This window comes from Oncorhynchus tshawytscha, linkage group LG14 (assembly GCF_018296145.1).
Source record: "Oncorhynchus tshawytscha isolate Ot180627B linkage group LG14, Otsh_v2.0, whole genome shotgun sequence".
NCBI lineage: Eukaryota > Metazoa > Chordata > Actinopteri > Salmoniformes > Salmonidae > Oncorhynchus > Oncorhynchus tshawytscha.
The window spans coordinates 33,257,775-33,284,973 of NC_056442.1; the positions used below are offsets into that span (position 1 = coordinate 33,257,775).

General features: G+C 41.5%; 1 protein-coding gene across 2 annotated transcripts; it reads left to right on the forward strand.

Annotated features, from left to right (window-relative positions):
• Positions 1 to 57: 57 nt before the first annotated feature.
• On the forward strand, positions 58 to 23,548 carry LOC112267052 (BICD family-like cargo adapter 1). Of its 2 annotated transcripts, XM_024445104.2 has the most exons (9): positions 58 to 481; positions 3,843 to 4,058; positions 11,072 to 11,191; positions 11,458 to 11,595; positions 12,385 to 12,567; positions 15,935 to 16,105; positions 18,706 to 18,809; positions 19,096 to 19,216; positions 20,059 to 23,548. In XM_024445104.2, exons 1-9 carry the CDS (start codon positions 230 to 232, stop codon positions 20,299 to 20,301), a joined length of 1,548 nt encoding a protein of 515 aa, XP_024300872.1. In that variant the 5' UTR covers positions 58 to 229; the 3' UTR covers positions 20,302 to 23,548. The 2 variants fall into 2 exon arrangements, with proteins under 2 accessions (XP_024300872.1, XP_024300873.1); XM_024445105.2 differs by lacking the exons at positions 58 to 481; positions 3,843 to 4,058 and adding an exon at positions 5,760 to 6,132.
• The last annotated feature ends 3,651 nt before the right edge of the window (positions 23,549 to 27,199 follow it).

A 27,199-nucleotide genomic window follows, 5' to 3' on the forward strand; every position in this document is an offset into this window, starting at 1 on the left:
CAATGGATTCTCTGGGGACCAGCCTACTTTCACTCGCCTCATATTGGAGACCGCCTTGTCAAACCACAGGTTCATTCGCGCACAGGCTGCGCACGGGGGCATGTGTAATTGCTAAATAGTTATTGGAATGGATCTGAATGACTGAGTTGACAAATATGCCACCATTTTAGTTTTTTAGATTTGATATGTAATATTTTATTATGTGGCTATTTCCATTAAATCAGGAGCTATGGATCGACTTGGTGAATGGAGTTTCAAACCGAAGAAGATGAAAGTGGAATTGGAGGATGGTTTTTATTTTGATTATGATGCGGGAGAAATATCTGATTATCAAGACCCCAATCAACTTTTAGCTGCTTTGAAACAAAAGGAGGAAGAAGTCCTTTTGGCGGCCCAGCTGGGAAATGCATTGCTTTTGGAAAATCGTCAGTTGAAAGAACAGAGCGACAAACTTAATGAACAGTATGCATACAAACTTGAGGTAAGAGAGAAGTGTTAAAAGCAGCCCTGTGTGTTGTACGAGATGATGAAGGTTGTTGTGGTCGCTCCAGTGAAAGTGTAATATGCGCGCTTGTTCCTATCTTAAATTGAATGAAAACATGATTCACAAAGCGCATCTAATTTAGATCTTGAAAAGTAGGCCTATGAAATGAGTAAATTTATAAACTATTGTACAATATTTATTTTGATAGGGTTTAAAAACAAAATTTAGGGTAGGTTTTTTTCCTCATTTATTTTTTACATTTCTCATCCGACAGCAAATGTAATTCATCACTGGGAGAAATATAACATACTAGTTAAGTAGGATACTGGTTTCTACCTTCTCTAATCATTCCAGACAGAGTATCAACCAATGTTTTGACTATGTTAACAGCCATTGATAGAATGTGCATTTCGCTGAACCTGTAACAGTATAGACTTTACGTCCGTCCCCTCGCCCCGACCTGGGCGCTAACCAGGGACGCTCTGCACACGTCAACAGTCACCCTCGAAGCATGGTTACCCATCGTTCCACAAACGCTGCGGCCAACCACTACTTCAAGGTCTCAGAGCAAGTGACGTCACCGATTGAAACTCTATTTAGCGCGCACCACCGCTAACTAGCTAGCCGTTTCACATCAGTTACACTACAACAGCTGCAAAATATGTGTACATTCTTTGAAAAAAATACCCTATCTAGAACCTAAAAGGGTTCTTCGGCTGTCTCCTCAGGAGAACCATTTGAAGAGGGGGTTCAAAGGGTTCTCCTCTCTGCTGCCAATGACTGGAACGAATAAAAAAAATTACTGAAGTTGAAGACTTATATCTCCCTCACTAACTTCAAGCGTCAACTGTCAGAGCCGTTTACTGGTCGCTGCAGCTGTACACAGCCCATCTGTAAATAGCCCATCCAACCAACTACCTACCTCATCCACATATTTGTTTTTGCTTTTCTGCTCTTTTGCACACCAGTATTTCTACTTGCACATCCTCATCTGCACATATATCACTCCAGTGTAAATTGTAATTACTTCGCCACTATTGGCCTATTTATTGCCTTACCCCCTTACTTAATTTGCACACAATGTAAACAGATTTTTCTATTGTGTTGTTGACTGTATGTTTGTTTATCCCATGTGTAAATCTGTGTCATTGTTTTTGTGCACTGCTTTGCTTTATCTTGGCCAGGTCGCAGTTGTAAATGAGAACTTGTTCTCAACTGGCCTACCTGGTTAAATAAAGGTGAAATGAAAAAATAATATAAAAAAACTTTGAAGAATCCTTTTTAGTGTCAGGTAGAACCTCTTTCTCACAGATTGTTCCAAAAAGGGTTCTCCTATGGGGACAGCCGGAGAACAGTTTTGGAACCCCTTTTTCTAAGAGTGTACATGGCCAATAAAATTTTATTTTATTTGCTATGTGTTGACATATCATTCAAGGTAAACAACAACAAACAAATAGTTGTGGAAATTACCAGCAGGGACACCTGAAGTCAGTCTTAAATTAATAATTATTTATTATCAGCATGCTGGAGAGGTTCCAACAATCTTAATGCACAATAGTACATGTCGGTCGGGAGCTTTGCCGGGGCAGTCCAGTTAGTTCTCTTATATACTGCTTACACGGACAAGTTATATTTGCGTGATTTACATTATTCATTATTCATCATTAATTCATCGTTAACGTTTGGTTCCTGTCTGTGACCGACCAATACCTCAAGGCTTCTTCTCTCCAAGCTGAGACCTTGAAACTGAGATACCCCTTTCGTTTCTCAAAGCAATGTTCTGGGCGTACTGCCAAATTACTTTTACGATAGTGAAAATTCCTCCCAGGCACAATCAATCAGTCACTTGCATGAACCCAATCGAATTGGTAATTAGAAAAGCACAAATGTAACATTTTCCCTCACAGTCTTTACATCATGCAAGTCTTTATAATACAATGTATAAATAGGCAATTATAAAGCAGCGCAATTTCACCCAAATTATTAAACTTCAGGTTCACCTGTGGCTTGAGAAAGAATGAAAGGTTTTTAGGTAGGCCTTTGAAAATATTCACAAACATGTGGATGGATGGATCTAGTATTCTTAGGGGTCTACAGTCAATAAGACCATCCTCTAAGGAGGCTAGCACTTCCCTCTTCAAAGGAGATGTCATAAGAATGTACTGAGTCTGAGCTTCCCCGTAAAACAAAGGCCAATGTTATAACACTGCACTCTTTCTCTGCTCTCTGAATAGCTCTTTTGTGTTTGTGTGATAAGCCTGAGTTCCATGCACCCTTTCCCCCTCACTGGGTTGCTAATTAATATGGACATCTCATTAAAACAGCACAGAGATTTATTCAAAAATTGCTCGCTCCATGTGAGGAAAAGCATATAACTTTAATCCAACATCAGGTAGGGAAGGGTGTTAGACCTGCAGTCTGCATCTTCCTCAAATGTCTGTCTAGCTTCTCAGGAACAAAACAAGCACATTCTGTTGTTTGTGCACCTTCTGTACTTGTTGAGTCCTTGACAGGTCTAGTTCGAGCCATCTGCAGTTTGTTGCACCCTCATTCCCATTAGGCCTGACCATGTAGTAAACACCACCGGAAACATATGATGCCCTGTCTGTATCTGAAGAGTATTAATTCATAAATAGCCGTGGGAAGTAGGGGTGCTGAGGCTGCTGCGGCACCCCCTGATAAATAATTGTCCCCCCCTCCCCATGAAGAAATGTAGTTACAGTTGTCACCCAGTCTCTCAGATTTACAATGTTTCTCTTACTGCAATGCTGGAATTTTATAAGCTTCCCAGAGAGGGCTGTAGCTTTCCTAGATCCAATAAGTGTCTTTAACAGCCAGGGATGAATCCACATTAGGAGATGTTTCAGAGACAGTTTTACTGCTGTCTGTGTGGATGGATAGATCTAATGTAGGGCTGTCTAGGCATCAGAGGGGCAAAAACATGGAATATTATATAGACCAGTCAAATATATAGACCACCAAACTGATTTATTGGTTTACTATTATGAAATAATTATAGTTTTTATTACAGAAAGTATATTACACACTTGTCATTATGTCATAGTCTAACCATGTCTGGTCTTCAATGCTGTGAGCTCTGTAGAGTTTATAGTTACAATAAAAAGATAACAGAGGTGTACCAGACTTTTGAAATACCAATTATGCATCACCTATCTTCAATAAGTACACAGTAATAACACAGCAATAGCTACTGTACAAATACTCTTAATGTTCTCTTTCAGTAATATCGTGGATTAGAATGAAATAGCAGTGGTATCAGTCTCCTAATCACAGACCAAAGAGACCCCCATTGGCACACATTCACTGTGCCCATCTGTTTGTTATGTGTTGCCCATAGGAGTTGGAGCAGAGCAGGCATGATCTGCGGTTGAAGCTGGAGGGTTGCCAGTCTGGGTGGGTGAGCCAGGTTGGGGACCTGGAGAGAGACATGAGGGATCTGAGTGGCCAGGTGGCCAGGCTGACCCAGGCCCTGACCGACGCAGAGAGGGACAAGACCAGGGCCCAGGAGGAAGACGCAGAACACACCCAGCGCCTCAGAGAACAGCTCAGCACCGTGAGTACCTACCACCCCTTCACACCTGGGTCATGTTCATTAAGCACCAAATGGACGTAAACAGACTGAAACTACATTTATTTAATTCGCTAGCAATAAGCCCAGCAAGGAAGGCTAACCTTTTATCTCAATCTCTTAATTCAAAGTCTCAATCATGGACACTCTTACTGACAGTTGTGGCTGCTTTGTGTGATGTATTGCTGCCTCAACCTTTTTGCCCTATGTGCTGTTGTCTGTGCCCAATAATGTTTGTACCATTTTTTGTGCTGCTACCATGTTGTTGTCATGTTGTGTTGCTGCCATGCTATGTTGTTGTCTTAGGTCTCTCTTTATGTAGTGTTGTCTCTCTTATTGTGATGTGTGTTATGTCCTATATATATATTTTTTTATCCCAGCCCCCGTCCCCGCAGGAGGACTTTTGCCTTTTGGTAGGCCGTCATTGTAAATAAGAATTTGTTCTTAACTGACATGCCTAGTTAAATAAAGGTTAAATAAAAGAAAGAATGCTGTATATAAGACCCTTTGTTATTTTGGTCATATAAAGTGACATGTGAAGATATTTCTCTATTAAAGTAAATACAAGCCAGTCATTGTAGTAACACATTAACCTTAGTGAAACCTAACCACTCTATGCCTGGGGATAGAGCCAACAGCAATCAGGTGGGGTGTTACCCAATCTACCTACTGAAAATAAATGTACTGTACTAAGACTACCGCTGTATAAAGCAAGGCCACAGATATTAGGTAATACATAGTAGTAGTAGCTAAGTAATACACAGACTGTACATATAAGCAATAAAATGTAGATAAAAAACAAACCTGTGATTAAGTGAAACCACTTCAACAGTTCAGGATCAGGTGATAGGTCAGGATCTTATTACATGAATGCCATTAAGGTACGTTGTCTAAAGGCAACCCATCTAGCTGGGAGGCTATAGGAGTGGATGCCAACATTTTATAAAGAGGAGTATGGAGTGGGACTGAAAGAATGTCAACTCAATTTGAATGTGGTCTAGGTCTTCAGAGCAGGGAGACATCAGTGGACCTTGGGAAAAGTCTCATATCTGAAATTGGTCTATGAATTGTATCTGTCATCACTGGAATTAATTGTATACTGAGCCATGTGGCTCTGAGCTGTAGAAGACCTAGACCACGTGATTGGAAAACCACAGCTGGCAGGCTGTGTACTCATGCTTCAATGTGACTCATGTTTACTTTATTATAACTATATCCACAATGATACCTAATACTAACCCTACAACACTTTTTTTCGTAAAGGTGAGGTCCTGGGTTATCCCTATAAATGCTGTGTAGGTGAAAACCATAATACCTAAGACTGGAAGCTTTCCGTTGCAATCAATTAGGTATTTTATAGTCTCTTATCAGTTTTGTAGGTACAGTAGAGGAACTGATTGGCTAAATAACAGGCAATTGTGTACTAGGCTAGCAACCTTGAGTGGGCCGCTAGACTAGTTCTCTGCCAACTAACAACAAGGATGTTGTTTTGCATTGTTGAATTTTATGATTGTGACGTAAACTTACAGTTAGTGAAACACATGACTAACCACCTGGACTCTGTGCTTGTCTTAAGTGTGGAAGTTGAATATCTAACTTCATTCCAGTGCATGGACATAAGTCAATGGAAAAAAGCACAACCTCCCTTTGTCTGCTCAGTATTCTTCAGTTCAGATAGAGGAACCATGATCGTCACCACCCTGTGGTCAGAAGATGTAGAGGACGTACTTTCTATTTATCACTCACAGTCTTCCAGAATTCCAAAAGGGTCAGAAAACGTTATATTTACAGGAGCTCTCTATCTGAGTTCTGGAGGAGGAGGAAGTGGAGAGAAGTGGGTTCATTCTGCTGACTGGCTTCCACCATGGATGACTCTGAGTTCTCTGGCCATTTTAAAGTAAAAAAACAGCTAGAGAGTAGTACTTCAGAAGCTGTTGTTGTGGAGAGGAAAGGTTTGAAGAGTGTTTCTCTCGGTCCGGTCGCTGACGTCTTCTTACCGGACGTGGTAGTGAACGGTGGTGGTGCCCCTCTCTCCAGGTGTACAGCACTGCCTGGCACGGTGAGTGTGTATGTGAGAGAGAGAGGGGGGGGGGGCATCGATGTGTTTAATATCTGAATGGTGGTTTGTATAACAATACAATCAGTGTACCTAAAGAGAGATTTCAATAGGGTATGTGTACAACGGTGCCTGAATGGGATTGTATGTGTGGTTGAAGTGGTTCTATATTACCAGGGTCTGATGGGTGTAAGTGTAGTGTGAGAAATTAGACAGAGCATGACAGGAATCAGGGGGAGGGAGGTTACCACTCAAAGAGCTTCGATATATCACCTTGACTACCAGTTATTAAACTAACATCCATAAAACAACTGATGGTCACACTACCAGGAAAACAGAAATCCCTTTCAGCTAATAAATATCTCTAGAGACCACTAGATATGCTTACTGTTGCTGTCCACCTCAGTTGTAAAGGAGGTGTGAAAACTATGTTGATCTTTGCCAGTCAGAAACTGGTTCGTTATCAGGTTTTGCTGCATCTATGAAGGTTATTCAAACATTTGAGTGTGAGAGGAAATTAGTATTTAGACATCTGTGACTGCCTGGCAGTGTCATTGTTTTTTTTTACATTCTCTATCCTGTCAGCAGTTTGGAATGTGAACATGGACATGATAGAAAAGTATTGATGGATCTTGGCCTCACTGTTCCACAGAATACCTCATCCGTATTCCTCTGTGAACAATGCTTCACTCAGAGTCTAGCATTCACTTCTGTTGGTTCTAGTATACTTCATACAGATGTTCTGTGGAAGCTCAAGTCAAACACTTGCATTGAAATAACATGATGTACACATACGTTTGGCGAAGGAACACGTTACTCTGAAGGGAGTATGTTTTTATTGATTTATTTTTTATTTCACCTTTATTTAACCAGGTAGGCAAGTTGAGAACAAGTTCTCATTTACAATTGCGACCTGGCCAAGATAAAGCAAAGCAGTTCGACAGATACAACGACAGAGAGTTACACATGGAGTAAAACAAACATACAGTCAATAATACAGTATAAACAAGTCTATATACAATGTGAGCAAATGAGGTGAGAAGGGAGGTAAAGGCAAAAAAGGCCATGGTGGCAAAGTAAATACAATATAGCAAGTAAAACACTGGAATGGTAGTTTTGCAATGGAAGAATGTGCAAAGTAGAAATAAAAATAATGGGGTGCAAAGGAGCAAAATAAATAAATAAATTAAATACAGTTGGGAAAGAGGTAGTTGTTTGGGCTAAATTATAGGTGGGCTATGTACAGGTGCAGTAATCTGTGAGCTGCTCTGACAGTTGGTGCTTAAAGCTAGTGAGGGAGATAAGTGTTTCCAGTTTCAGAGATTTTTGTAGTTCGTTCCAGTCATTGGCAGCAGAGAACTGGAAGGAGAGGCGGCCAAAGAAAGAATTGGTTTTGGGGGTGACTAGAGAGATATACCTGCTGGAGCGTGTGCTACAGGTGGGAGATGCTATGGTGACCAGCGAGCTGAGATAAGGGGGGACTTTACCTAGCAGGGTCTTGTAGATGACATGGAGCCAGTGGGTTTGGCGACGAGTATGAAGCGAGGGCCAGCCAACGAGAGCGTACAGGTCGCAATGGTGGGTAGTATATGGGGCTTTGGTGACAAAATGGATTGCACTGTGATAGACTGCATCCAATTTGTTGAGTAGGGTATTGGAGGCTATTTTGTAAATGACATCGCCAAAGTCGAGGATTGGTAGGATGGTCAGTTTTACAAGGGTATGTTTGGCAGCATGAGTGAAGGATGCTTTGTTGTGAAATGGGAAGCCAATTCTAGATTTAACTTTGGATTGGAGATGTTTGATATGGGTCTGGAAGGAGAGTTTACAGTCTAACCAGACACCTAAGTATTTGTAGTTGTCCACGTATTCTAAGTCAGAGCCGTCCAGAGTAGTGATGTTGGACAGGCGGGTAGGTGCAGGTAGCGATCGGTTGAAGAGCATGCATTTAGTTTTACTTGTATTTAAGAGCAATTGGAGGCCACGGAAGGAGAGTTGTATGGCATTGAAGCTTGCCTGGAGGGTTGTTAATACAGTGTCCAAAGAAGGGCCGGAAGTATACAGAATGGTGTCGTCTGCGTAGAGGTGGATCAGAGACTCACCAGCAGCAAGAGCGACCTCATTGATGTATACAGAGAAGAGAGTCGGTCCAAGAATTGAACCCTGTGGCACCCCCATAGAGACTGCCAGAGGTCCGGACAGCAGACCCTCCGATTTGACACACTGAACTCTATCAGAGAAGTAGTTGGTGAACCAGGCGAGGCAATCATTTGAGAAACCAAGGCTGTCGAGTCTGCCGATGAGGATGTGGTGATTGACAGAGTCGAAAGCCTTGGCCAGATCAATGAATACGGCTGCACAGTAATGTTTCTTATCAATGGCGGTTAAGATATCGTTTAGGACCTTGAGCGTGGCTGAGGTGCACCCATGACCAGCTCTGAAACCAGATTGCATAGCAGAGAAGGTATGGTGAGATTCGAAATGGTCGGTAATCTGTTTGTTGACTTGGCTTTCGAAGACCTTAGAAAGGCATGGTAGGATAGATATAGGTCTGTAGCAGTTTGGGTCAAGAGTGTCCCCCCTTTGAAGAGGGGGATGACCGCAGCTGCTTTCCAATCTTTGGGAATCTCAGACGACACGAAAGAGAGGTTGAACAGGCTAGTAATAGGGGTGGCAACAATTTCGGCAGATAATTTTAGAAAGAAAGGGTCCAGATTGTCTAGCCCGGCTGATTTGTAGGGGTCCAGATTTTGCAGCTCTTTCAGAACATCGGCTGAATGGATTTGGGAGAAGGAGAAATGGGGAAGGCTTGGGCGAGTTGCTGTTGGGGGTGCAGTGCTGTTGACCGGGGTAGGAGTAGCCAGGTGGAAAGCATGGCCAGCCGTAGAAAAATGCTTATTGAAATTCTCAATTATGGTGGATTTATCAGTGGTGACAGTGTTTCCTATCTTCAGTGCAGTGGGCAGCTGGGAGGAGGTGTTCTTATTCTCCATGGACTTTACAGTGTCCCAGAACTTTTTGAGTTAGTGTTGCAGGAAGCAAATTTCTGCTTGAAAAAGCTAGCCTTGGCTTTTCTAACTGCCTGTGAATAATGGTTTCTGGCTTCCCTGAACAGCTGCATATCACGGGGGCTGTTCGATGCTAATGCAGAACGCCATAGGATGTTTTTGTGTTGGTTAAGGGCAGTCAGGTCTGGGGAGAACCAAGGGCTATATCTGTTCCTGGTTCTAAATTTCTTGAATGGGGCATGTTTATTTAAGATGGTTAGGAAGGCATTTAAAAAAAATATCCAGGCATCCTCTACTGACGGGATGTTTGCGGTTTGATAAGCTGGAAATGAGAACAACTCTTGGTTGATTAAATATCTCTGTTTGTTAGTACCTTTTCAGAAATGACGTTATTGTCCAATCTAACTGACAGGAAAAGGCCTTCAAGGAAATCATTTATTTTTCCAACATAAGGAAAGAAACAAATGCACATGTATCAAACAAGGAAGTGAATAAGATTACTTTTGATCACTGGTGTGATGAATCATGCCATTCTACAGGTGAAAAAGACATTCAACCTAAAAGGGTTTAGCTAAGGTTTTCAACTTTAGATTTAGACACCAATAAAATTACTCTGTAACCTGAAACACCTGCACTTTTCTTTGGGATTTTGCCAACAGGATACACTTTGATTTCCATAGTGATGGCACCTGTTATATCCCTCACTCCTGATTTACGTTTATGTAGAATTAGACACGCAATTTGAGGCCCCCTTTTTTGACCTTTGACTCAGACAGCGTCACGCCGTGTAGAGAGGGAAGCGCCAGGAAGATCTATCATTGGAGAAGATATACATCTATCACTCTTTCCATTGAGGGGTTTACTCCCATGATGCGTGTGCTAATGTTATCTATGAGTCCTCCCATCCCAGGGGAATGCTTTGTCCCACCACTCTGAGAGGGCTCTTGGGGGTCTACTACTGCAGTAGGAATCAGCTTCTATGTGCATCATAGTTTAGACCAGGGAAGGCCAAGTCTTGTACCTTAGTAGGGGGGTATTGTATTTGATTTTGTGTCCCTAAAAAATGGAGCATCCCTCTGTGGATTCCGAGTGGGCCGCTTGCCCCATTGTCCGTATTCGTTCCAAGATAAGCCGCGGGACTCTGGGGCTGACTGACACAAGCATGCGTCCTTGCCACTCCCCCTATAGTGTGTGTCTACATGCCCCCTGTTTTTGTTTCTGTCCGTCAGTGCTCATTCAACTATACAAAATGAGTTCTACATTGGAACCTATGGCATATAACCTTTTTAGAAAGGGAGAACTTTTACTTTCCTCAACTCTCTTGGTACACTCTTAGAAAATAGGGTTCCAAACGGGTTCTTCGGCTGTCCCCATAGGAGACCCCTTTTTGGTTCCAGGTAGAACTATTTTGGGTTCCATTTTGAACCATCTATGTTAAGGGATCTGCATGGAACTCAAAAGGGTTCTACCTGAATCCAAAAATGGTTCTTCAAAGAGTTCCCCTATGGGGACAACCAAAGTACACTTTTAGGTTCTAGATAGCACCTTTTGTGTAGGCATATGTCAATAATTGCTTACTATGCCATCTGGTAGTTAATGGAACACTGGTCCCAGAGAGAGATGTTTCTAGTTATTTTGTTATAACAAAAACATAAGCACATGTGCTGGAGGCAAGAACCATTCCTTTGACTGTAGTATGTGATCTTAGTTTTCCATTTGCAGCGTAGCTAACAGCAACCAATAATACAGATTCACTTATTTAAAATTACACTTCCTCGTATTATGTCTATATTTTAGATATGTATCTCTGGATCTAATATCTAGTGACTTAAATGTCTCTACTATTTTAGTCTCAGGTATCTCATGTCTCCTAAACCTGGTGCCTGTTTCTCTTGCCTCCCCTGTCTCTGGTGTCTGTCTGTGCTGCGGTCTAGGCGATGGAGGTGGAGAGGGCAATGACCAGTCAACTGCAGACCCTGAAACTGGAGCTCCGTCAGAGAGGCCACCATAACAGACCACAGGATGAGGAGCTGCTCAGTGCCATGAGTGAACAGGTAGGCTACGCACACGCACGCACGTACACACAGTTTTGCATTGCTATCCTTGTGGGAGCCAAATAATTGATTCCCATCCAAAATCCTATTTCCTCTAACCCCTAACCCTAAATCTAACCATAACCCTAACCTTAATTCCAATCCTAACTCTACTTGTAACCCTAAACCTAACCCCTAAAGACCAGAAGACTTCTGGTCTCCACAAAGATTGTTAAACAAAAACACACACACACACACACTTTGACTCGCTCCTTGTGTGTGTCCAGGTGGTGCGTCTGTCCCAGAGGGGTCAGGCTCTAGAGGAGCAGCTGGAGAGTGTGTGTCAGGAGAACGCAGACCTACGGGACAGACTGGCCTCCCTACACACACTACAGGACCAACACAACCAGCAGCAGAGCCAACAGGTATACACACATAAATTATTTTTGGTATCTTTCTCCTTGTTTACTCACTAATATCACGTCAATAGTGCACACTTGTCTAAGTGACTGTGACCCTGGGATACACTGTTGGTAATTGGGGTTTAACAACAGAGTGATGTGTAAAAGATGTGTAAAATTACAAGAACATTTGCTTTAAAACTGCAACATTTTCTTTGCACCCCATGACAAAATGTGTAGAATTGCAGTAAATAAGTTTTAAACCTGCAAAATGTTCTCTCTGCCCACAAGAGGGGTGTGAACAGTTTGTGTCATGAACAGTTCTTGTGCCTTTGAAATAGACGTGGTGCGCGAAAGGGGGGCCGGGGATAAAAAGTTTGGGAACCTCTGATCTACGGAAAACTTTGCTTTACAATAGACTCATCCCTTCCATTGTCACATGTCATTTCAACTTGCAATGCTGGATTCCACACGGGCCATAGTGGAGTTTCTGCACCAGGCTGGACTCTGGCATGTCAGTTTACATTTTTGACATAACTTTACAATAGCACTGTATGTTGATATTGTGCACATGTTGTCTAATATGTGATTTATGGATGACATTTGCATGTTATGTATACTTGTGTGTTTCTAGAGCTAGATCTGCTTTGCAATACTCAGACTGATGGGGTCTGAATCTCATTGTGTTTGAATAATGTGGTTGATTTTAGATCACACTGACCAGACCTTATGTATCTCTCTTTGTGTGTGTTTCCCTCTGTGTGTTTTTCTGTGTGTGTGTGTGTGTGTGTGCCCCTCTCTATGTGTGGGTAGCTGAAGGAGGCATGGCAGGAGGCTGCGGCTGCGAGGGAGCGTTCCCAGCAGCTTCAGGTCCAGGTGGAGGAGATGCAGGAGGAGGTCTCTCTGCAGTACAGGAGTAGCCATGGAAACACATCCCTACTGTCTGAGCTGGAGACCAGTCTGGACACCATGGGCTTGGGTCATGACAGAGAACAGGTAACACTATAGAAACTAGGAGACATGGGACCTGGGGCATAAGAGACAGAGGACCACGGATATAAGAGACAGGGGGCATAGGACATAAGAGACATAAGACAAAGGCAATGGTTAGCACACTTATCCAGGGTTTAATACCCTTTCGTGCATACATAATCTTAGTACAAACTGTTGGGCAAAAAAGTATTTAGTCAGTGTACCTATGATGAATATTACAGCCTCTCTCATCTTTTTAAGTGGGAGAACTTGCACAATTGGTGGCTGACTAAATACTTTTTTGCCCCACTGTATCAGAGTTAGATGTCTAGATTGTTGTGATATTTATCTATACACTCTTAGAAAAAAAGGTGCTATCTAGAACCTAAAAGAGTTCTTCGGACATAAGAGACGGGGTACCTAGGACAAAGGCAAGATTTAGTACACTTATCCTGGGTTAATACTCTTGGTACATACATAGACTTGGTACATATAGGAGAACCCTTTTTGGTTCCAGGTTAAACCCTTTTAGGTTCCATGTGGAACCCTTTCCACAGAGGGTTAACATGGAACTCATAAGGGTTCTACATGGAACCAAAAAGGGTTCTACCTGGAGCCAAAAAGGGTTCTCCTTTGGGGACAGACAAAGAACCCTTTTGGAACCCTTTTTCCTAAAATGTGTATACAGTATGAGGTGTTAGAAAGATAAAGAGAGATATGCAATCAAAGTCCATTCATGGTATGTAAAAGGAATTTCCAGGTGAACAAAAAGGATAGCAGTCTTTCAAAAATCTATCTGGTTGATTACAAGTTGCTACAGAAGGACACCAACCAGCACAGAAGCAGAGAACATGTCTAACTGGCCTTTATATCCTCATCAGACAGACAGCACCAAATGTTCTTTAAACACCAGCCTCTTGGACTTGATTACAAGTTGCACCAGCCTCTTTAAACACCAGCCTCTTGGACACAGGACCTTTATATCCTAATTGTAGGAAGTCAAAACAAAAAGGCAGTAACTTTGTCAGCTTTTACAGAATCGCACAGTGTCCATAGAATGTCATCAATACAATAGTGAACAATCCGTGTGTCCTCTGCCCTTGTACCTCCAGTCTGGCGTCAATCACTATCGACAGATATGAGAATAATCCATAACATTCAGCGTCAAGTTTAGTGACCGTCAGTCTGCACCTTGAGTGTCACAAATTGAACACTGGAAATGATGTGTATTACAGAAACTCTATGCAAAATATTTTGTGTTGATCACTTAAATATTCCCACTACACTGTAATGGAAGAATGATACATAGCAACATAACATTCTGGATATGTTCTTGGTGACTCTGTGTGATGGTACAGTACCTACCTCTTGCAAGAGCTTTGCCGCTAGCTACTGAGGTGTAATACAGCTCCTGAGTACAGGGTACAATTAGTAGAAAACATTGTGATAATGAATGCTTGAAACCAAGCATAAAAGGTAAGAAAGAAAGAGACAAATTATACCACATTTTGACTGCCTGATTCTGTCATTATTTCAATTTGTTTTGTTCCATACCAGGAAACTGATGTTTTAGTGCACCCATGAGTCATTCGCTAGCCTACATTTCCTGTTTGGTTGAACCACATAAGCTAGATGGATCTTTCCACCGCTCACTGTCAGAGAGCACACACATTCAGTCAGGTTTTGTGTTAAAGGTGTTATACCCATGGAAGGTTTTTTCCTATAGAACTCAGTAGTCTCAAAGAAAGAAACTGTGATCTTTGACTTATAAAAGCGCTAGGGAAAGACCGATTAGGTAGTGAGGTGAGGTGTAGTGCCTTCGGAAAGTATTCAGACCCCTTTACCTTTTCCACATTTTGTTGTTACAGCCTTTTTCTAAAATTGATTACATTTTTTTCCCCAACTCATCAATCTACACACAATAACCCATAATGACGAAGCAAAAAAACATTTTTTAAACATTTTTGCTAATTTATAAACAATAAAAAACGAAAATATTGCATTTACTGAAGTATTCATACCCTTTACTAAGTACTTTGTTGAAGCACCTTTGGCAGTGATTACAGCATCGATACTTGTTGTGTACGAGACTACAAGCGTTGTATTTGGGGAATTTCTCCCATTCTTCTCTGCACATCCTCTCAAGCGCTGTCAAGTTGGATGGGGAGCGTTGCTGCACAGCTATTTTCAGGTCTCTCCAGAGATGTTCAGGTTCAAGTCCGATCAGGTTCAAGTCCGGGCTCTGGCTGGGCCACTCAAGGACATTCACAGACTTGTCCCGAAGCTCTCTGACAGAGAGCTCTGTCAGAGTGACCATCGGGTTCTTGGTCACTTCCCTGACCAAGGCCCTTCTCCACCGATTGCTCTGTTTGGCCTGGCGACCAGCTCTAAGAATTTAAGAATGATGGAGGCCACTGTGTTCTTGAGGACCTTCAATACTGCAGAATTGTTTTGACCCTTCCCCAGATCGGTGCCTCGACACAATGCTGTTTTGCATCTCTACGGACAATTCTGTCGACCTCATGGCTTGGTTTTTGCTCTGACATGCACTTTCAACTGTGGGACGTTATATAGACAGAATCATGTCGAATCAATTGAATTTACCATAGGTGGACTCCAATCTAGTTGTAGAATCATCTCAAGAATGATCAATGGAAACAGGATGCACCTGAGCTCAATTTTTCGAATCTCATATTTATGTAAATAAAGTATTTATTTTTTGTTTTGCAAAAAAATTCTACAAATCTATTTTGGCTTTGTCATTAAGGGGTATTGTGTATAGATTGCTGAGGATTTTTAAAAATGTAATCAATTTTAGAATAAGTATGTAACTTCCCCAAAATGTGGAAAAAGTCAAGGGATCTTAATTCTTTCCGAAGGCACTGTATATGACTCAACCATCGTGTTATATAAATAATTAACACAGCCCTGAACAATGTTCCTTCCTCTGATGTCATCTAAGCCTAAGAAGTGTACATTTCAAGAAAATGGGATCACCAACTTTTTAATATTGTTAACCCACTTTTACTATTCTTTTACCTTTTCTCCTCAGGAATGAGTTTGACACTTTTGAAAGGAAAGAAGACTAGTCATAATTTAGACTGAACATAATGCAGTGGTCTTGAGCTACACATTCATACTGTAGTGTTAAAATAACACCGAACTTATTGACCTAACACACCATAGTCACATCATTATTCTTATTATCTTTCACATGCGTTTTCTCCTTGCCACGGTGCTACTGCTTATTATAGGCGGACAGGTTTAGGCCGGTTTACCTGGGTTAAAATGTTTTTGTTGTAAACGCTATCCAATACAATTTGATTTAGTTTAAATTTGAATCTCATCTCTCTGTTTCGCTCTCTCTTTCTCTCTGTTCTCTCTCCAATAGATGACCCAGGAGGTTCTGTCCATCCTGGAGCTCCTGCGACCCCTGACCCGGGTAGTAAAGACTCCAGAGAGGTCAGAGTTTATAGGTCAGGAGGAAGGAGATCTGCAGGCCATGCTCCTACAGTTAAAGGGTTTAGCTCAGAAACTGGCCAACCACACCCACATCCCACAGGTGAGATGTCTTCCTTGAAACCAAGCCACTAACCAGGGCAAGCTAACTAACTCTAACAATAGGCAAGTGATGTGCAGCCAGGGTAGGCAGGGTAGCTTTTTTTAATAGAAAAAAAAAAGCTGTTGTCTAAAGGTTGTTATGCTTAAAATCCCCAAATGTGCTAAAACTGCATCAAAAGCTCTTGTCGATCTGTGCCTACCGTCCCATCCATTCAAATCCATTTGGGGGATACAAGAAGCAATACAATAACCATTAATACAAGAAGCACATCTCATAATACGTTACATGCAAGTAATAGGGGTTGACTTTATTTTTGAATAACTACTCCTTCCTCTGTCCCCCATACATACAACATCAGTAAGGTCCCCCAGTCAAGTATAGAATTTTAAGCACAGATTCAACTGCAAAGACCAGGGAGCTTTTTAAATGACTCATAAAGAAAGGCAGTAATTGGTAGATGGGTAACAATAGCAAATCAGACATTGAATAACTATTTAAGCATGGTCAAGTTAATAATTATGCTCTGGATGATGTATTAAACCACCCAGACACATCAACGTTAGTCATCTTTCTGAACTGAGCTGCAGGACAAGAAGGAAACTGCTCAGTGATGTCAACATGATGTCATTGGTGATTTTAAAATAGAGTCCAATGGCTGTGATGGGAGAACAATGTTGTTGATCCATCCTCAGTTTAGTGACTTTGCAATAGAATACAAATATTCCCGAACATGCATCCTGTATGCAACAAGGCACTGCAAAAAAACACGGCAAAGAAATACACTTTCTGGCCTAAATGCAAAGCCTTTATTCATATGCTCTGTTGTTAGAGGTTGAAGGACAGAAACACCACAGTCTACCTTACCTGTAAGGTGCTATTGTGTTTGTGTCATACAATACTATGGACCGGTATAAGGACAGATGACGTTGGAGTTATGTCAGTGCTGTGGTTTTTGGTTTGCGTTTCTGTTGAGACATTGTTGTTAGAAGCCTGTGGCTGCGATCTGGGAGAGGAGTGGTTGGGAATGTTGAATGCTTCACAGATCACAGCAGGTAAGGTTTATTATTCCCACTAGGAACCCCACTTTTCCAGGAAAGTGCCTGTCAAAACAATGCAAGTGTTGTTTCCCCTAGTTTTAGTGCCTACACTGGTCATAGAGTGGGAAAGGGAAACGAGACTGGTGAAATCATGATAATATCAGACAAGAAAGGAAAATAACCAAAGGATGAAACGAAAAGCACTAACAGAAGATGAAAATGAACATCGTCTACAGGAGAACTGACCTGAATATGAGATGGACAACAGGTACAGCAACAAGGTCAACACTGATACATAGATAATACTAAATCACCTCCACCTCTTACAGTCTGCTCAGCCCAGCACACGAGGGATCATTGTTCAGAGTCCTCAGTGCAGTGCCTGGTTCATCCCCTCGGAGACAGAGACATTAACACAGAGATCAGGTGTCAGTCAAGCCTGCGTTCCATGGAGATTTAGATTTAGACACAATAAAAGCAGTGGTGTAAAGTACTTAAGTAAAAATACTTGAAAGGACTACTTAAGTAGTTTTTTATCTGTACTGTACTTTATTTATATTTTTGACATTCATAAAGAAAATAATGTACTTTTTACTCCATACATTTTCCCTGACACCCAAAAGTGCTCGTTACATTTTGAATGCTTAGCAGGACAGGAAAATGGTCCAATTCATGCACTTATCAAGAGAACATCCCTGGTCTTCTATACTGCCTCTGATCTGGTGGACTCACTAAACACAAATGCTTGTTTTTAAATAATGTCTGAGTGTTGGAGTGTCCCGCTGGTTATCGATAAATTAAAAAAAACAAGAAATTGTGCCGCCTGTTTTGCTTAATATAAGGAATGAATTAATTTATACTTTTACGTTTGCTTTTGATACTTAAGTATATTTGAGCAATTACATTTACTTTTGATACTTAAGTATATTTTAAACCAAATACTTTTAGACTTTTACTCAAGTAATATTTTACTGGGTCACTCACTTATACTTGGATCATTTTCTATTAAGGTATCTTTACTTAAGTATGACAATTAGGAACTTTTTCCACCACTGATTGAAATGAGTTTCTGTGTTGCTGGTCTATTTGTGTGGGGCTCTAGGAGCTGGGGACTGGGCTGGAGAGAGAGTGAGAGGGGTTTTTCGGTACAATGACAGTCAGTCTACAGTTCTGAATGTCCAGTAAATACCATGAGCTTCTGTTTTATAACACAACACCCACCTGTCCTGTGTGTTCACTCATAGAGTGGCAGGTCAATAGAACACCCCAGGCTAGAAACTGGCATAGTTTCTAGCCTGGGGTGTTCTATTGACCTGCTCTAATGTAATTTGAACCTAATTTGGACATAACTAAGTACCACAGACACTGAATACTCTGCTTTAGTCGTGGTTACATTGGCTCATCTCAGTGTGTGTGGTTTGTGCACCACCTTGTGGTCATTTTGGTTATGAGTTCTTGATACAGCAGGAGTTGAACCCAAGACATTGGAGTTGCTTATATTGGACTCTGGTTTCAGTTCACTATATTCTCTCTTGTCCTCTCCCCTCCTTTAAAATCTCCCAGCTCCAGGAAGAGAATGCTGAGCTGAGGCTGAGGCTCGGAAACAGACAGGATGAAGAAGAGGTGGCCCAACAGGCCATCAGAGATAGAGATGAAGCCATAGCTAAGTAGGTGTGGTTTTGCCTTTATCGTTTAGTTATTTTCTGTCTTTATCATTGAATTATTTTCACTCTTTGTAATTTCCGTCAATGTAATTTTCACACAGCATTTGTCATTCTTAAAATGACATGTTGCATTTATATGTAGTTCATGCTATTTTATGTGTAAGTGTAAGTGTAAGATATGTCCCTGTGCTGGGTTGTCGTTGGAAAATTGCCATATTTGTTTGCTATGAATCTATGATGATGTCACTGTGACCTAACATGTGTTTGTCCTGCTGTTACATCATGGCAGGAAGAACCTGATGGAGGCGGAGCTGGTGAGGAGTAAGAATGACATGATGTGTCTGAACAACCAGCTGCTGGAGGCTATACAACGCAAGTTGGAGCTGTCTCAGGAGCTAGAGGCCTGGCAGGTGGGTTTCCACGGTCTCTCTGTCTGTCTCTGTTTCTGTCACCCCCCTCACTCTCTCTCTGTCTCTCTTTCTCTCTCTCCATCTCTGGATTTCTCTTTATCCTATCTCTGTCTCTCCCTTCCTCTGCTCCTCTCTTGCACTCTCGTAACACATTAGGGCACTTTCATAAGCTCTGTGAAAATATTATTAAGCCTATTATCTTTAGGGCACCTCCTATAGTCTCAATGTAATCTAATCGCTGTTCACAGAGTCAGAACTCTAGTGTTCCATAGAGACTGCTCTTTAACTGTAGTATCCTCACTGATGTTAGGGACACAGCAACCTTTAAACAGCCCTCTAAGTTGGAGTGAAGGGATCTGAACAAAACGACAGGTGGCCAAGACTAGAAGAGTCTCTCTACTACTCTAGTCTACTGCTGAGTCATGGTGCTAGTGCCAGGCCATCTGCTTGGTGACTACTCCCCTCTAGTGGTCATATGAAGACATGGCAACACATTCACTGTAACTGACCAGTTCAATAAAGACGATTGAAACTTTCCCACAATTTCAACCTCATGCTATTAGAAGCGTATTTAATCTCTTGTTATATCCAGCTTTTGCATTTAAAATGTATGTAAAGTGTAATCAGGCTCTTTTGTTCTACTGTATTATTGACTGTATGTTTTGTTTATTCCATGTGTAACTCTGTGTTGTTGTATGTGTCGAATTGCTACACTTTATCTTGGCCAGGTCGCAGTTGCAAATGAGAACTTGTTCTCAACTAGCCTACCTGGTTAAATAAAGGTGAAATAAATAAATAAAAATGATCAACAGAGGTGTAATGTTCTTACTTATTTTTTACAGGACGATATCCAGATCATCATCAACCAGCAGCTGAGGACCCAGCAGCAGTTGGAGCAGGTCGAGAAGAAGCCTGCCTCTAACCCCATGTCCTTCTGGAGGAGACCCAGCACAGCTTCCTCCACCAGGTCCCGCCGGCCCTCCTCCTCCCCCGCTTCCTGGACCTCAGAAGCTGGGCAAGAGAAGCCCCAGTCCCCCTGGAGAAACTGGCTTCGACGGGGCAAGGCGACACAGCCAGGCAAATAGTAAGCTGGAATGTCTGTTGCTTCACCTTGGAGGACTGGCACATAGCACAGAAATGTCTTGACCAGCTGGCCATTGAAGAAGGCGAGTTGAGTCATCAAGGCAAGAACAAGCTGGTGGAACACTACTGAGTGGAACTATCAGTCTTGGTAGATAGAGTACCAAGCAAAACAGGACAGGCTGAACACTCAGTAATGTTATATAGTAGACTTCAGTAGAGTATTAGAATTCAAGACCATGGTGTGTTGGAAACAAGGACCAGATACGAGCCCTAATGGACAAAGAGTTATCAGTAAGTAGACAGTAGTTTCCCCACTGTCACTGAGAATAACCTAAGAACATTCAAAGCATGTTAGAGCAGGTTAAAAAGCCTCTAGCATGGTAAATACTAGAATGGCCAGGGAGTCACACACTAGGATAGTAACTGCTAGCATCGCCAGGGAGTCACACACTAGGATAGTAACTGCTAGCATGACCAGGGAGTCACACACTAGGATAGTAATTGCTAGCATGACCAGGGAGTCACACACTAGGATAGTAACTGCTAGCATGGCCAGGGAGTCACACACTAGGATAGTAACTGCTAGCATCGCCAGGGAGTCACACACTAGGATAGTAACTGCTAGCATGGCCAGGGAGTCACACACTAGGATAGTAACTGCTAGCATGACCAGGGAGTCACACACTAGGATAGTAATTGCTAGCATGACCAGGGAGTCACACACTAGGATAGTAACTGCTAGCATGACCAGGGAGTCACACACTAGGATAGTAATTGCTAGCATGGCCAGGGAGTCACACACTAGGATAGTAACTGCTAGCATGACCAGGGAGTCACACACTAGGATAGTAATTGCTAGCATGGCCAGGGAGTCACACACTAGGATAGTAACTGCTAGCATGGCCAGGGAGTCACACACTAGGATAGTAATTGCTAGCATGACCAGGGAGTCACACACTAGGATAGTAACTGCTAGCATGGCCAGGGAGTCACACACTAGGATAGTAATTGCTAGCATGGCCAGGGAGTCACACACTAGGATAGTAATTGCTAGCATGGCCAGGCAGTCACACACTAGGATAGTAACTGCTAGCATGGCCAGGGAGTCACACACTAGGATAGTAACTGCTAGCATGGCCAGGGAGTCACACACTAGGATAGTAACTGCTAGCATGGCCAGGGAGTCACACACTAGGATAGTAATTGCTAGCATGGCCAGGGAGTCACACACTAGGATAGTAACTGCTAGCATGGCCAGGGAGTCACACACTAGGATAGTAACTGCTAGCATGGCCAGGGAGTCACACACTAGGATAGTAATTGCTAGCATGGCCAGGGAGTCACACACTAGGATAGTAACTGCTAGCATGGCCAGGGAGTCACACACTAGGATAGTAATTGCTAGCATGGCCAGGGAGTCACACACTAGGATAGTAACTGCTAGCATGGCCAGGGAGTCACACACTAGGATAGTAATTGCTAGCATGGCCAGGCAGTCACACACTAGGATAGTAACTGCTACCATGGCCAGGGAGTCACACACTAGGATAGTAACTGCTAGCATGGCCAGGGAGTCACACACTAGGATAGTAACTGCTAGCATGGCCAGGGAGTCACACACTAGGATAGTAATTGCTAGCATGGCCAGGGAGTCACACACTAGGATAGTAACTGCTAGCATGGCCAGGGAGTCACACACTAGGATAGTAACTGCTAGCATGGCCAGGGAGTCACACACTAGGATAGTAATTGCTAGCATGGCCAGGGAGTCACACACTAGGATAGTAACTGCTAGCATGGCCAGGGAGTCACACACTAGGATAGTAATTGCTAGCATGACCAGGGAGTCACACACTAGGATAGTAATTGCTAGCATGACCAGGGAGTCACACACTAGGATAGTAACTGCTAGCATGGCCAGGGAGTCACACACTAGGATAGTAATTGCTAGCATGACCAGGGAGTCACACACTAGGATAGTAATTGCTAGCATGGCCAGGGAGTCACACACTAGGATAGTAACTGCTAGCATGGCCAGGGAGTCACACACTAGGATAGTAATTGCTAGCATGACCAGGGAGTCACACACTAGGATAGTAATTGCTAGCATGACCAGGGAGTCACACACTAGGATAGTAATTGCTAGCATGACCAGGGAGTCACACACTAGGATGGTGAGTTACGACAACGAAAGATGCTTAGATGTTGTGCCCGTCTTCTGCCTTATAATGAAGTCATTGATGCCCGAGATTGTAAACGTATGTGTGAATGTCAACGTTTGAAAGAATACTGACAGTATTTGCTCAGACTAATTATTTCATCCAAGCAAGTTGATAGAGTGACTGGACTCCAATCATAACACATAATGAATGTTGTAAATATTTAGGTTTTTAGAAACACAGAGGATCCAGATCTAATTGATATTCCACTCACTACAGTCTTTTCAAAAGATGTAATAAGATGAAATGTTGCCTGCTGTCGATGCAAAAGGTTTGCCATTATGTATTCATAGAAAACAGGCCTTAGTAGAACATAACCAAATACAAAATTGGTGCTCATAAATAAACCAATCATCTACAGAATGTCATGAAATGTTGTGGGAACTAGATACATTATGAAATATGTCCAAAATGCATTTCTTGCATTGCATTCTTACCTTATGTGCCTTAGTTTTTGCCACACTACTGAAGGGGACATTTTGGGGTAAGGGTGCAATATAGATCAATATAGATCAACGATATAGATCAACTCTAACTAGGATGGTAAGGTCATATAAGGTATCAAAGTACCAGAATATTCTAATGGACCGAATGCATGCAATATGCTGTCAATACATGATGTAAGTTGGTCCTGTTGTTCATCAACATTTGCTAATTGTTTATTTTCATTTATGTTTTTATTGACAGAATCAGAATGTCCTCAGATTATTTGATTTAGTGAAAAACACAGGACAATGTTGATTGAATGACTGAAACATCTAGTACTTGCACCTGTTATTACTGAAGAAATATAGCAAAAATCTAGATTCATGTGACTTATTGTTGTAATATATGAATGTTATCAAAGTCCATGCATGTTGTTGTGCATCATGATGTATGTAGTTTATGTATTATGTATGTAGATGGTGTTTATGTAAATAGTAAGTGACTTGCCTAGTTAAATAAACAAAAAATCTATACTTTAAAAAAAATTTATTAGTGAACACAGAATGTCCTTTACACTGAAAATAAAGTCATGTTTCATACAGTACTTAATATGCTAATGCCTTTGATTGATAGTTTGCATGGACTGCATAAAATACTTTGTTGCATACATCACATAGGCCTACAAGATAATGCTGGTTATCCACATTAACTCCATATAGAAGCATCTTCACCTTGAAAAAACATTAAATCATTTCAGGTCAAACTTGAAAGATCAAGAATACATTTTAAAACATAATATTGTAACACATTTGATTTTCTCAAAACTATATCTGCTATATGTAAGAAATGTACTGTAGAAGTATTTAGATTTGGAAGTATTTATTTCATCGGCACTGCATACCGGTAAGGCCCATCTGCTAAATATTCTGAAATAACTTTTTTGGAAAGATAAACTTGAAGTGAGCATGGTCTAATTGACTCAACAACCAAAAACATATATCTAAGTTTAACTTTCTTAATGACCCAGAAAATCAATAGTTATTTCTGGTTGCTTATAAAAGTTGTCTGGCTAATTCTTGATCCTGCTTTGAATTATACCCCTCTGGCCTGGCCAGGCTCATAATAAGGGTGTGTATTACGCTTGGTTTGCCAGTGCCAAACAACCTGGATCTATACGTCTTGTTCTATTCTGTTCCGACATCACCACTGATCCTTACAACAGATTTCATATTGTTCACAGTTTCACCTGAAATAGTCTGGGATCTGGGAATCTGTTCAATGGTCATTTCAATTCTTGATATTTACCTGTTGATTCTTGAAGAAAATGACTTAGGAATGCCTTATGAGGTTAGCACACATGTCTTCATCACAACCTAAAGAATTTGAAAGGCGTTAAACATTTCTCCAGCACCATCCCTCAGCTGAATACCAAAACATGTCTCGGGGATGTTGTTGGGTTGTTTTTCGAATCGCAGACTATACGTTCAAAAAAATGTGGGGTTCACCAAGGGTTCTTTGAAGAACCTTAAGGTTCAAGGCACTGAAAATTGCCCTCAAAATGTTATTCGAGGAACCTCCTTAGTTGGTGGGGGTTCTTGCAGGAACCTAGCTAACCAACTGAAACATTTAGATTTGAATTTGAAAGGACAGCAGGTGCAGGCACATAACTGATAAATGTAAAGGTCTCAATTTAAGGTAAGGGTTGTCCTTTGTATGATCTAAATTGATAGTTTTTTATGATGACACGATCTATCTTTTCATATTTGTGCAAATCTTTCTAAAACAGAAAATGAACAAAATTCAATGGAAATCAATCAACAAAGTGTTAAGAATATGTACTGTAGGCTATACGAATATTTTGAAGGCTAGCTGTATTGGGTGCAGATGACTGAACTGCTCACTTTTGTGTCTGTGTCTGCAGGTGTATAGATGAAGAGGCATACAAATGCAGTTCCCATTTATGCAGATGTTATGCAGATCACATTTACCATCCTCCTCCCTTACCTCATCAATGAATATCCCAGAGGCCTCTACATTATGGACAAGGTATGTGTAAGAAAACCATTATCAAAAGAGTGTTTTTCATTCACATTCACCACAGAAAACAAGGTATGAATACTGTTGTGCATTTTTTGTTAATCATCTTTATAAGTACATTTTTTTGGATTCACAGACTTCACCCTCCCTACACCTCTGATGAATATAACAGGAAACCTGTTCGATCACTATGCACTGCAAAATCATTCTGGCTATGGATACAGAGAACATCAACATCAACACGCCAGAGGTTATACCCAATGGACTTGGGGCTCTGCTGGGAGCTTACCTCATATTTTGATTTTTTTATTCTACTTTGTCACTAAAATCATAAATACTGACAACTAAAACATTTATAATAATAGTGGAGTGGGCGTAGTTCAAGGATCCTTTTAAAGGGTTCTTCAAAGAACTTATAGGGGTTCCCTCACAGTTTCAATTGGAAGAACCCTTAAAGGATACTCCAGGAACTTTTTATTTTTAGAGTGTAGCTTCAATGTTCTGGTATGCAGCTAATGGGGCATCTCTCTCAGAATAATGAGGTGTTTAGACAGGAACATGATAGGCAGTAAACCTCTGGCTGTGTTTTGGAGTGGGATGAAAGAAGGAAAGCATACATGGCCTGTGTGGTTGGGCTTCAATCTCAGGCCTTGTTTGCTATTTTCATAGATTAAGTCAGTTGGAAGACAGAACACAGGAATGTAGGGAGGTTAATAGCAACAAGAAAAACACTGATATGTGGCAACTGTTGTTTATTAAAGATGGGTGTCAGGTACAGGCCGTGCTCTCTGTCTCTGACTGTCCTTAGGTGAGGCTATTGGCAGAGGGTCTGCTTGGATATCAACCCCCCAGGAGTGGACTTAATAAAGGGGCAATCAGCAGTTTCTACATCTATTTTTGGACATATTATTGAATTATATGTACCCATTGATTCTTGAAGAATATAACTTGTAAATGCCTTGTGAGCTTAGTTTAACTGTCGTACCCCATCAGAACCCAAAATATAAGCTTGTTTCACGACAATGTTTGTAAACAAAGTAAATATTAACAAACACTTTATGGCCTCAAAACATGGTTAAAACTATAATTTTCATATCATGGATGGTCAGTCCTTGCATCCATAGCTCTGTCTATGAATTTGAGAGTGGACCATCCCTCAGCTTTTTACCGAAACAATGGCAGGGAGTACTCTTTAGTATTGTTTCAACTGCTGATTGGACCTTTAAGACATTTGTGAAACCACCACAAAATAGATCTAGAATGATTGGCTGTGTGTGGACGGACCTAGATAAAGATGTTATGCTCACCTGCTTCATGATATCATTATCTGTTGGCTGTTAGCTGTTAGTTGTTTGTTTATCTTCCATTTACTGATGAAGATGGAGGAAGAAGACATATTGAGAAATGGCTGGAAGTAGCTTCCGCAGATCAGTCACTTTGTTAGCCACACTTGGTTTATTGCACCAAAACTATAGTGCCTCATCTGCAAAGCAACAAGCCATTGGAACCAAACTGTAGATCTTAGCATATGTTTTATTGTGGGAGCAGGTGAGCCAACGGCAGTGTCTACGTTTTTGTTCCGACAGAGTAGAAAGGGGGTGTGTTGTTCCTTTCATGGTGGATGAATAAAGGAAGGCCTTTTCCCTGACAACTCCTGCAGACTAGCAACTTCTCTCTCTGTTCCATCCTTCACATAGCTCAGTATCGGTCATGTGATCAGCCAGGGTTTCGCTGTCCAGAGCCAGCAGAGAGAGAGAGAGAGAGAGACATCTAAACTGCATATGTAACACAGCAGGTACCACTAAACGTGATCAGTCTAATATTAGTCTCTCGCCACCTCTGAACTCCAATTTTATGACTTGTGCTTTGTTTACCATGTCAACATTACTTTCCTTAGTCCTTTCAATGTAATATGTTGCACTGACTGCTGTATAACCCCCAAACCAAATATACTTTATGAGGCATAGAGATCTCCATTCCTCCATGGTAATACTGCTGAAATAACCCTGAGGTGGGATCAACGATTAACACCCTTCAAACACACTATACTGCCTGTCTTATAAAGGAAAAGTCATCACTGAACATGGTCAGTCTAATAATAGTCTCTCGCCAGCTCTACATATGTTGAAACTGAAGCTTTTGGGCATCACACTTCCAAGATATCCAACCCTCTTAGAAATATAAATTATACCCCATTATCCTAACTTTCATTTAGTAG